Below are 12,927 nucleotides of genomic sequence, written 5' to 3' on the forward strand. Positions count from 1 at the left end.
GTTAAGGTGCGGCTGGGCTGGGCCTTAGGCCAAATGGGTTGGCCGGGTTAGTTGCTAGGCTGCTCTCTCTCTCTCCATCTCCTAATTCTCCTCTTTTTTTGTTTATTAAATATAAATAGAGAAAGAGTAAACGTGATAGAGGTATATGAATGGTATTCTGGAAAGGTGTTATTTTTCCTGGACTTTGCGAAAATGTGCTTGTTCCAAGAAAATTAGAAGTGGTCAATGCAAGGTTTAAATTCAAAATTATTTGAATTTAATTCAAATAGGTTTGAACTAGGACTAGGTTTTAGATGTGTCCAAAAATTATGATAATCTGGTGGAGCTTGACAAACTGATGAAAGAATTATTGGTAAAGTTTGGGGACTAACCTTGAAGTAGAAAAAAGCATGAGATTTTTGGAATGGCTCAAAAGGAATTTGGAAGAGCAATTGTGTAAAATAGAAGGAAGGCTCAAATGATTTTTTGGAAATGTTCACAGTTTTAAATTTTGTGTGAATTATTTAATGTCATGATGTAATGCAAATGTAAAACAAATAAGACAAACATTATAAAATATGCAAGTTAGTGGAAGGTATGAAATTTATCGATTAAAAGGTCAAAAATAAAACAAGGGTGTAATTATAGGCAGGCGACGGGCCGTGCTAACATGGAGAAGCCCATCTTTAGCACCCGTCATCAACTCATGTGGCGGAATCGAAGTTTGGTGTAAAGTAGGGCATTGTCCTCGACGCTCCTCAATAATGTCGGATCCCTGTTAAGACCGAGTTCATGTTGCTTGAGCGGAGTATTATTTAATTCATAATGATGCACGGTTTTGTCTGGTCTGGTTTCACCATTTAAGATCATGGAACAAACCATGTATTGGGATGGATAAATGCGAGGTGTATGATTCATCAATATAGGTAAAGCAGGGTCTATCATTCCTTGAGATCGCTATCATGTCCACAAAACTTTACGTGGTTTGTTCTCCCGTTGCAACGCACGGGCATATTTCCTAGTAATTACTATATCAATACTAGGTCAACCAAGACTAGGTCCAAGAATATCTTGCGTGCCTCCTCCTTTTTTCCTACTCGTGGTGGATGCATCCCTCGTACTATATCGCCCACGTAACAACCGATGCGCTACCATGCAAAAAAAAAAAAAACCGATGCGCTATTTTTTGTGCAAATCCTAATAGGCCTAAGATATCGGGAATGAGGGTGTGCAATTCTGTTTCGAGAGCTATCCGAGTCGATATATACTTTCTCCTACACGAGGGGCGAGTGCCTCAGATCGCGATCCCGGTCGCCGGCGCAGCCTGCGCGGCCCTACCGTGCCGGCCCCTCGCGACCTCACCTCCTCCACCTCCAATCCCCCCTGTCTGCCTCCCCTCGCCGGCAGGTTGCCCGTCGCAGCTCGGTCCCGCGGCCGCGCCGTAGAGACAGCACGCGAGCACCGGAGCAGCCTACAACAAGGAGTTGGTAAGACTGCTTCGGCATCTTCATATTATCGACTGCCTGATGCCCTGCTGTGTTGTTGTGCCCGGCTGCCCAACCCCATTAACCCTAAATCCCGAATGCCGAAGCCCATGTGTTACATCACCTGTTTTCATTATTATTGCGTTGCTGATATTTTCGGAATCCCCAATTTACTTCTGTTTTTCTTTACCTTGTGTTTCTTGTAATTGTAGAATCAATTGAACTGCAGTGTTGTGAATTGATTGGCTGTTTATATTCTTCATTTGCCAACTTTTCACCTCTGTGCGATTTTTTACTTCCTGACAAGTGCGCCCACCATCCGATTTCTTTCTGGTCCGCTGATGCATCGGTCAATTTTATAACATCTGCTCTTTTGTTACTGCAATAGTCCATCCATGTGGTGTGTCAATTCACTAGTTTCTTATGCTAGATTAGTGTTAATCCTGTTGTACAATCTTCAAAAATGAAGAGAGTTTTTTGTTTATGCATCTAAGACTATTGCTTCTTTCCAAATATTTGTATTTGCCTATTCTAAACATTGTAAAACCTAATTATAATATTCTTTCCGTTAAGACTGTATACTATATGTGATGCCGAGTTTTATTTTTAATATGACACAGGAATTCCGAAAATTTCTGCTCTGCCGTTGCCACCAAAAGCCATGCCGATGTGGCGTCGAGTGCGGCCTCGAACGTCTGGCCATGAGGACCGCCTTAGTGCACTCCATGACGATCTGATCCTCCTCATAGTAAGCAGGCTGGACACCCGAACAGCCCTCTCCATGGCCGTCCTCGCCGGGCGCTGGGTTCGCATCCCACGCAAGCTGTCGGCGCTCGACTTCAGGGTGAGCGACATACTCCCGCCGGAGTATGAACGGACCATCGCCCTTCGCCAACGCAACATACCGCATGACGCCACTTTGGCCGGGGCACTCGACAGTCTCAAGGCACGATGTGAGATCGACACAATAAGGTCATTCGCCAACGGAATCACGAGCTTCTTGGAAGCGGACAGTGGCCATGATGGGCGCGTGAAGACCCTCCATCTCGAGTTTTTTCAGACATACAACAGCATCTGTGTGGACCGCCTGATCAATGCTGCGGTCGGCGCCTGGGGGGTGGAAGATCTGGAGGTTGTCGTCAGGCAATCATCCGGTTATGATCAAACGCGGACATACAACTTCCCCCACAACTGCCTCAACCTCCCGTCTTGCCTTCGCAGACTGACCTTGGGCAAGTATTGTGCACTGCCACCGCTGCACAACTACAACACGCTTACCAAGCTTGTACTGCGTGACATGTCGGCTTCCACGCCCGTGAACATGTATGAGAGGGTGTTCAGAGACTGCATCGGGCTGCAGGTGCTTCACCTCACGTCCTGCTGCTGTGCACTTACCACTCTGGCGAACCTCGTCATCCGATTTACTGGGCGGAGAAGATGGATACGAGCCAGCCGTCCGGAGAGGAAGTTGCCGCACCTGAAAAGGCTCTAGTCGCCGACGTGCCTTCAAATTGGGATATCTCATGGACACATGGCCTCCTCATGGCCTCGATATTTCTTGAGGTCCTGCATATCCACGTGGCTCACTCGGAAACGGAGCCAGATTACCTGCGCGGGATGAATTGGTACAAATCACGCAATGAGCTTCGACACCATCAGCTCAAAGAATTGGTCGTGATTGGATTCATGCAGCGTAACATATGGCTTTTGAAGTATGTAGTGAGGGTGTGCACATCGTTGCAACACATTGTTTTGCTGAAGGATGGCCATGTTCGGTACATCGGACTCTGGGATTGGCGGATGGTCGGGCAGCAAACGTGTCCATGGAGCGATGATGAGAAAATGGTGGTGAGAAGAATGATGAAAATGTTTGGGCTCAGGCCTCATCCTGAACTGATCTCGGGATGATCTCTTTTTTTGCTCTTATGTACACATTGTTATTGGACCTAGAGGGATCTTGTGATCGATGGGAAAATATGTTTGGCCTCAATTAGTTTCATTTGATCGATGTGCATTTAACAATTCTCAAACTAAATAGTAGTATAGTTCGTGGGAGTAGCACCAAGAGTATGCCAACATCCTTGGACGCCTGCAATCTCAAGCTTCAATGGTACGTGCAGGGCCAAGTAACTCCAGAAGCCACGTACTACGAACATGCCTCATCAGAGGCACTCATCTCCAGCCGTCCCCCCCNATAAAAATCGCCCCCTTGGGGCGAGCCGGCGATTCTTTCGGCGCTGGGGCAGTTTTGCGCCTAGTCGTCGATTTTGGCCCACTTTTGAAGCCCCGTTTCGGTGAAAAGGGCCCATATGGGCGAGAATAGGCCCATATTCGGCGTGGTTCGCCGTGGCTCGGCGTTCAATTATCAACATAAATAATTTTGTATCACATATTTCATCACAGAAAATTCAAGTACTTCAACAAAATAGTACAACAACAAATAGTTCAATACAAATTATATAGTTCAACAAATAAAAACTCATATTTCATCACACGTCGTGCCCGGTGTCGCCCTTAAGCCTCCATAGGTGCTTTATCAGATCTTGCTGCAGTTGATGATGCACCTGTGGGTCTCGGATCTCCTGACGCATATTGAGATAGGCAGTCCAGGTTGCCGGTAGCTGGTGATCAACTTGGGCAAGAGGACCCTGCCGGTGGTATGGTTCAGTGTCAAACACTGGCTCCTCCTACTCGCTCTCAATGATCATGTTGTGCAAGATGACATAGTAGGTCATGATCTCCCACATTTGATCTTTCGACCAGGTCTGAGCGGGGTACCGGACAACAGCAAATCAAGATTGGAGCACACCAAATGCCCGCTCGACATCCTTCCTGCAAGCCTCCTGAATCTTCGCAAACCAGGCGTTCTTGCCTCCAGGCACAGGGTTTTTGATGGTCTTGACAAATGTCGACCATCTCGGATAGATGCCATCAGCTAGATAGTACCCCTTGTTGTAGTGCCGCCCATTGATCTCGAAGTTCACTCGAGGAGAATGACCTTCAACAAGCTTGGCAAAGACAGGAGAGCATTGCAGCACGTTGATGTCATTGTGAGTTCCTGGCATACCAAAGAAGGAGTGCCAAATCCAGAGGTCCTGTGTGGCCACCGCCTCAAGTACCACACTGCAACCGTCTTTGGCACCTTTGTACATCCCCTGCCAAGCAAATGGGCAATTCTTCCATTTCCAATGCATGCAATCGATGCTTCCAAGCATCCAAGGAAATCCTCTTGCTGCATTCTATGCTAGGATCCGAGCAGTGTCTTCCGCATTGGGTGTTCTCAAGTATTGCGGTCCAAACACTGCCACCACTGCCCGACAGAACTTGTAGAAACACTCTATGCTGGTGGACTCGACCATGCGCCCATAGTCGTCCTGTGAGTCACCGGAAGCTCCGTATGCAAGCATCCTCATCGCTGTCGTGCATTTCTGAATGGAGGTGAATCCAAGTTTGACAGTGCAATCCATCTTGCATTTGAAGTAGTTGTCGAACTCCCGGATGGAATTCACAATCCTGAGGAAAAGCTTTCTGTTCATCCGACAATGGCGCCGAAATGTTCTGTCGTCGTGAAATGGAGCATCGGCGAAGTAGTCGGAGTAGAGCATGCAGTAGCCTTCGAGACGATGCCGGTTCTTTGCTTTCACCCGGCCCGGCGCCGAGCCACCTCGCCGCAGCTTTTCATTGCTCGCCAGCAGCTGGGCGAGGGCGGCGAGCACCATGAGATGCTCTTCTTCCTGGACGTCGGCCTCGGCTTCCTCCTCCAGCAGCGCGGCGAGCACTTCCTCGCCATCCGAGTCCATCGCCGAGGCAGGTAAATCGCCGAACACCTTGCGCGCGGTGGGCGTGCACCCATCGCCAAACTGCCCCTCCGCGGCCGGAAAGGGAGGCCGGAAACGCCCAGCTGGTGCCGGAGGGGTTGTCGCGGCGAAACTATGCTTTTTTCCGGCGGGAAATGGCTATCTACAGGTGAAGAGCGGCGGGGCGGCGAGGGGCGGCGCCGGGATATACCTACTTGCGGCCGAGAGCGCGGGGGTGGGAGGCGGTCGAGGAAGAAAATCTTGACTTTTCACCTGACGGCGTGGGCCAGCCGCGCTTTTCCCTTGAGCCGGAGCCCCCAGGCGCCCCCAGCGCGCCGGGTTCGGCCTGCGGCCGCCGGGCAGAAAAAAGGGTCGAACCGGCGCTTTTCGTCGTCCTGGGGGCGCGCCTGGGCCGTTTTTTTGGCGCTGGCGCCGAAAAAGTGGCGGTTCGTATCATCCTGGTGCTGTGTATGGTAATCTGATGGCAACATTCATGATCATCAACCGGCAGTGGTGGAGCCAACATCTGAACAATGGGTGTACATAGACCAGTAAAATACTTTTATTCAAGTTTATTTATGTATAGTGTTATACATATGAATTATACCTAAGTATACAAGCATTTTACCAAAGTAGTGGGTATACATTTGTACACCCAAGTCCTCAACTAGCTCCGCCCATGTCAACCGGTCCATCTTATACCTGTCCAAGCTGAACAAGACTCTGAGATCAGTATGTTCGCAGCACTAGGATGTAGCTTGTCGGCATTTTCGATCTGTCATCGTATCTTAGTGCAGCATGCAATTTCACGCTATAACTTTGTCTCTTACTGTGTAATCTCATTTGTTTGAGAACCACCAATCACATTTACCATTTCAAGCTTACTTTGCTGTTTTACAATATTCGTTAACTGAGATGTATGCTTTGGTGACCTAAGCTGGCACGCCAGTACAGCGCCACTACAGGTTCTGCAACACCAGATAAAGATGTTCATCATTTTGCAAGTTCCTTTTTTTAAAATTATATGAAAACCGAGCTGCATTTATTGCACGAGGTCACCTGCAACTGCTGACTGCTATGCCCCAGCAGGTTCGTATGATGTCTGTCCCCCCGGCGGAAGGATGTAGGTTAACTCTTTCCGGTGCCTTGTCCAACACCACCTTATGTGCACACGAATGAGAGAGACAAATCGTGTGCATAGTGTTCTTGCATCGCTCAAGATTAGTGAGTGGAATCACCGCTGGGAGATTTCTCTCACCTGAATATATTGCTCAAAAGAGGCCAAAGCCAAGAGTCATCCCTTAAGCTTTGACTGATCCAATTTATAAGGAAAACCTGAACAAGTTGACCCCGTTTATGAGGGAAGTGACCGAGAACCTTACATGTAGTAGAAAGGGAAAAGGAAGAAGAGAAAAAAAAACACCCAGGACAAGGCACATCTAGCACTAGTAGAAAAACACCTAATAGTCCCGGTTCGTGAGGGCCTTTAGTCCCGGTTCATGAACCGGGACTAATGGGCCGTTACTAATACCTCCACCCATTAGTCCCGATTCAAACAAGAACCGGGACTAATGTGCCTCCACGTGGCTCTGTGCGCCGAGCCCAGTCAGGGGGTCTTTGGTCTCGGTTGGTGGCACCAACCGGGACCAAAAGTCCATGTTTTTTTTGGAAAGTGACTGCTTTAGGGGTTTTGGGGGTTATTTTTAGGTTGTTATATTAGCTAGCTAATAGAGAGAAGTGTCCTCTCTTATATCTTCGTCCTTGGTTTACCAACGCTGCTGCTATATATGTTCATTTTACCCGCTGATATAATAACTCATGCATGCTCGCATACATCGGCATATATAATAACAAGTACTCGTCCTACTAATCATGCATCATCATACAACTTCTATTCGTTATTAATAATAAGTCATACGATCATCATCCTCATACTCATCGAACCCAACCCTACATAATTGTTCTTAACACATGATCATCAGTATCAGGTAGGACCTAAACACCCTTAAGGTAAAATAGTATAAAACAATATAGACCCTGACTCTCCATTATGAAGAATGGCGATCATCCTGCCTCCAATTTTTGCCCTTCGCTGAATGTTGCTTCCAAGAAGCTCCTTACGACTGTCCATACATTTTTTCCATTCTTTGATTGTCATGTCTCCACTTCTTTTAGAAACCCGGTATGGACAATTCAGATTCGTAGGAAGACCTGGTTGTATGTTCAAAACATGAAAGCTACCGTGTGTATACATCAGATGAGGCACACAATCATTCGGGATTATCTGTTGAAAAACATAGTAATAACTTCGTAGTTAGCAATGATATGATGTACTAGTTTTAGAAGTGTGCAAAAAGATGCACGGATATCGTAATAGTAAAAAATCTTACCAGGGTATCTCCATGCTAGTTACCGTAGTTCAACACGTGCACTAGTGGCACGTATTGACCATAATGTTGAGGAGTTCGATTGTAGACATTGTAATTCTCAAGATCAGTACAAAATGCGACCAGATGATTTTTCTCCTGATAAGTTAGTTCGGAGCCTTCGGTGTAGTAGGTTCTGTCTACCATCTTCTGCACATTCTTTGAAGAATGAAAATAAGCTGTCAATGGAGAATAAGTTATCAACTATTTTGAAATAAACAATATAAATTACTTAATAACTATGTTAAGCTCACACGGGGGAAGAATTGGAGGTGTATCCATAAGGACGAAAATCGTAGGTCTCTCTTGCTCGATTGTAGGATCACCAAGATCCATGATAACAAGCATACCCTCATCAAAACCATACATCTTGCAAAGTGCTTCCTAATTTTTGCAACCAAAATGGGTTACACTCTGACCATTGTACAGCTTTACTTGAAAATCCACACCATGATGGGTACTTAGGATAATTTTTTTGGTTTCGAAACTTTCATGGTCTTCAAAACCCATCCTCTCCAAGACATAGCGTCTTGCAAAGCATGGGATAAGCTAGTCGAATTGGAAAAGATGAAAAATATTGTCATGATTAAAATAGTTGAAGTCATGAGTAATTACGAAAAAATGTTGCAGATACCTAATCGTCGATTGCGCACCGTATGAACATCGAAGGTCTCCTCGAGCTTAATGCTGAAGCGGCGATCTTCGTCCAGCTCAATGAACCTGTCGCAGATACCTCGGTCGTCGTGGCACCAGTCGCACTCCCCTGGGCGGTTTTCGTCGTCTGAGTACGACATTTCCGGCCTATGTTCATAATTCAAATATTAAACTAGATTATTAATCACGGGTTAACTATCGGTGATGTACGTAGCTCCTCCTTTCATTCCCGAGTGCATTATTACATCAAATTGTCTAGCACACGGGAATGAAGAAGAACTTATCCAATATGAGCATTCAGTAAGCAAAATCAAATCATAAAATAAGCAAAACCAAATCATAAAATAAAGTAGTATTCAAATTAGCATGCATTTAATAATTATAAGCAAAAGTACATCATCTCTTGGTGTCCGTACATCGTCGAATATTATCACTAATATAGCATCACTAATACAACTAGAACTGTAGCGCCCGACGGGTATCGACGCGGGCGGTGGACACCCAAAGATAAGGAACCATCACAGGATCATAGCTCCAGTGAGATCCCTGAAGAACCTGCCAGGTATTGTCGAACCTGCCCTCCAATGCAACCATGTAGCGACGGACGTGCTCGTCCTCCTTGCTGACACGGTGACGTACCACCTCCGCGGTGTCCGGAAGCCCCGGCACCGTCACTGGACCGCGCGAGCGTCACCAAACAAGGATCGGGTCAACAATGGGCTGTCTCCTCACCAACCTACGTCCCCCGGAAGGTAGCACCTTTCAATACCAGGCCGGCGGAGCCCAGTCCCGAACATGGCCCTGATCTAGCAAGCCTCCACCGCCGAGTCGACGACGACGAGGATGCGGGATAGGCATCGGCGACGTCGATGCGGGAACTACTTCTATATATAGTTAAATAAAGTAGTTTTATTAATTAAATCAACAAGCTAGTTCAGCTACTAAACACTTACTATAAATAAATAAAGTAGTACTTACTAAAAACAAACTACTTCTATATATAGTAAAATAAAGTAGTTTATTAAATCAACTAGCTAGTTCAACTATATATGAAGCACTTACTACAAATAAAATAAAGTAGAATTACTAAAAATAAACTAGTATTTTTCTAACTAATTATATTAAACACTTTTTCTTCTTATTTTTTTCATTTTCCTAAATACGTACTATGAACAAAAATTCATTAAAATTCTATAAACAAAAATAGAACAGAAAAAAATCATAAAGATTCTATGAACAAAAAATTTATGAACTACACATCTAAATTACTACACATCCAACAAAAAAATCTATGAACTACAAAAAATCTAAAAAAAATCTAACAAAATCTAACAAAAATCATAAAAAATCTAACAAAAAAATCTACTAACAGAAAAAAAATCTAACATAATATGAACAAATTAATTACATAATCTAAATTACACAATATGAACTACATATCTAAATTACACCACATCTAATCTAACAAATAAATCTATGAACTAACAAAAAATCTAAAAAAAAAATCTAACATAATATGAACAGATTAATTATACAATCTAAATTAAACAATATGAACTACATATCTAAATTACAACAAATCTAATCTAACAAATAAATCTATGAACTAACAAAAAAATCTAAAAAAATCTAACAAAAATAAAATAAAGTTGCTCACGGCCGACAACGGCGACGGCGAGGTGCAGCAGGGCGGGCGGCGACGTCGGGGACGGTAGCGGGGCGGGGCGGCAGGGCGGGCGACGACGGCAGCGGGGCGGGGCGGCGACGACGCGCGTCGGGGCGGCAGGGGACGACGTCGGGGCGGGGCGGCGACGGCGAGGTGGCGACAGGGGACGGCGCGCGGCGTCGGGCGAGATCGAACTCGGGGCGGGGTGGCAGTGCTACTTATATAGCAAAGACTTTGGTCCCGGTTCGTATGGCAAACCGGTACCAATGCACGCCTTTTGTCCCGGTTGGAGCCACCAACCGGGACCAAAGGCCTCTTTTCGGCACCGCAAAGGGCGGAAAACGAGGACCTTTGGTCTCGGTTGGTGGCACCAACCGGGAAAAAAGGAGGGCATTGGTACCGGTTGGTGGCACCAACCGGTACCAAAGAGGGGTATTCGTACCGGTTGGCCCCACCAACCGGTATCAATGCACCCGTCTAATTTTTTATTTTCTGCAACTGTTTTTTAGTTGATTCTTTCTGTAGCTGTTTTTTAGTCCCACCTCGCCCAGCAAGAGGCACTCGCAGCTGTTTATAAGCCCTGAGTGCAGAGACGATGAAGAAGAGGCTCAATGCTCACCTGCACGTTGGTTAGCTTCAAGTCTTGAGGAATAGGGGTACACTGCACAGAGCTATGTGCAGTGCAGTTGACACTATTCCGAAAGGCTTGAAGCAAATTAACGAGCATTGAGCCTCTTTTTTATTTTTAATGACTTATTTTTAATAGTTGTGATTAACTTAACTAAAAAATGAGCATAGATGCTTATTTTTAATGACTTATTACAATTCAGAAATAAATAGAAAAAAATAGTTGTGATTAACTTAACTAAAAAATGAGCATAGATGCTTATTTTTGATGACTTATTACAACTCATAAATAAAAAGAAAAAAAATATAGCAGAAAATAAAAAAACTATATAAAAAACTGCTCAGAAATAAATAGAAGCAAAAATAGTTGTGATTAACTTTACTTAAAAAATGAGCATAGATGCTTTTTTTAATGACTTATTACAATTCAGAAATAAATATAAAAAATAAATATAGCAGAAAATAAAAAAAACTATATAAAAAACTACTCAGAAATAAATAGAAGCAAAAATAGTTGTGATTAACTTTACTTAAAAAATGAGCATATATGCTTATTTTTAATGACTTATTACAATTCAGAAATAAATAGAAAAAAAAATATTTGTGATTAACTTAACTAAAAAATGAGCATAGATGCTTATTTTTAATGACTTGTTAGAACTCAGAAAAAAAAAGTAAAAAATAAATATAGCAGAAAAAGAAAAAACTATATAAAAAACTGCTCAGAAATGAGCATAGATGCGCTTATAGAGAAAATTCAACCTAAATTCATAATGAATTTCTACTAATTTCAGAGAAATTCATATGAATTTAGATTAAATTTCCTGTATAAGGGCATCTATTTTCATTTTGAGAGGAGCTCAACAAAGGGAGAGAGGGAGGAGCTTATAAACTGGTCTGATTCCCCTTCGGTTGGCGAGGTGGGACTAAACTCTGACCGCAACGAGGGCCAACCCTTTAGTCCCGGTTGGTGGCTTGAACCGGGACTAAATGGCAGCCTTTGGTCCCGGTTCGTCCCACCAACCGGGACCAATGGTGGTGGGCCAGGAGCGAGGCGCATTGGTCCCGGTTCGTCCAACCAACCGGGACCAAAAGGTCCAGACGAACCGGGACCAATGGCCCACGTGGCCCGGCCGGCCCCCGGGGCTCACGAACCGGGTCCAATGCCCCCATTGGTCCCGGTTCTGGGTTGAACCGGGACTAATGGGCTGACCTGGCCTGGACCATTGCCCCCTTTTCTACTAGTGTAGTTAGCAGACTAAAGGACCAACACCATGAAAAAAAGAAGTAGATATGGGGTGTCATCAAGGGATCACAATACCAGAACTTTGCAACAAGCCCGACGCACTGCACAGGTGTGCGTACCGAGCCCCACAGCGCAACTCATGAGCATCCACAATCAATGCATGAAACTAAACACGCAACTCATGAGCATCCACAATCAATGCATGAAACTAAACACGAACCTTGACTGGGAGCTCCGCCATAGAAATTTGGAACGATTAGCAGGTCGGAGAGGCATCTTGTACAATCAATGAGCATAGATGAACCGAGACGTCACAAAGAGCAGAAAGCTCGCCGCAACACATCGGTAGCCATGGGAGGGTCTTGAGCATGCATAGCAACAAGGGCGAGACATCTTCATAAAGGGATACAGGTGGCCGCCCTGTAGCGCCAAAGGCACTGCCGCTGAATCCCCAAAGAACACCACCATACAACCACCGTCGACTCCAAGCCGGCCGCGACACCACCACCACCACCATCACACCCACAACAAGCATCCACCACACTAATCAGCCGAGGCCACCACCCTCGACCCCAAGCTGGCAGCACCACCACCACCTAACACACCACCTTCAACCACAAACAGTAACGAAAGCCGTCGTTTGGGTCTCCACGATGACGCCTCCAAGGAGGAAGTGCTGTCGAGGACTAGGGTTGGATGGAACAAGCGGGCTTTTTGGCCCGCTCGTGGCCCGTTCAGGACTGGACCGTACGGTCCAGGACCGGTAGGAAAGCTGGTCGGTCCGAGCTTCAATATTCGGCGCGAAAAAATGTCAGTCCGGTCCGGTCCTTCACCGAGGCGCCCGGTCGGACCGAGAAAACTCAGTCACCGCCGCCGCCGTTCCTCGTCGTCACGGCCACCGGCAGCCTCCGGGTGAACCACCATGTCTCTGAGCTTCCCCTCTCCTTCCTTCCTCTCATCCCCGTGTGTTGTATCCTCTTGCAGTTGGTCGCCATCGCTGTCATGCGTGCACTGCAGTCGATCTGGAGTTCTCAAACATGGCATCGAC

At 45.7% G+C, this 12,927-nt stretch overlaps 1 protein-coding gene across 1 annotated transcript; it reads left to right on the forward strand.

Annotated features, from left to right (window-relative positions):
• The first annotated feature begins 1,305 nt into the window (after nucleotides 1–1,305).
• Nucleotides 1,306–3,385, forward strand: LOC123085872 (uncharacterized). The gene is made up of 2 exons (XM_044507585.1): nucleotides 1,306–1,466; nucleotides 2,084–3,385. Exon 2 carries the CDS (start codon nucleotides 2,125–2,127, stop codon nucleotides 2,953–2,955), a length of 831 nt encoding a protein of 276 aa, XP_044363520.1. The 5' UTR covers nucleotides 1,306–1,466; nucleotides 2,084–2,124; the 3' UTR covers nucleotides 2,956–3,385.
• Nucleotides 3,386–12,927: the final 9,542 nt, after the last annotated feature.

Source organism: Triticum aestivum, chromosome 1B (genome assembly GCF_018294505.1).
Source record: "Triticum aestivum cultivar Chinese Spring chromosome 1B, IWGSC CS RefSeq v2.1, whole genome shotgun sequence".
In the NCBI taxonomy this organism is placed as follows: domain Eukaryota; kingdom Viridiplantae; phylum Streptophyta; class Magnoliopsida; order Poales; family Poaceae; genus Triticum; species Triticum aestivum.

Excerpts from the sequence above, each read along its gene's own strand:
- LOC123085872 (XM_044507585.1), top strand. The coding sequence starts at position 2,125 with ATGCCGATGTGGCGTCGAGTGCGGCCTCGAACGTCTGGCCATGAGGAC.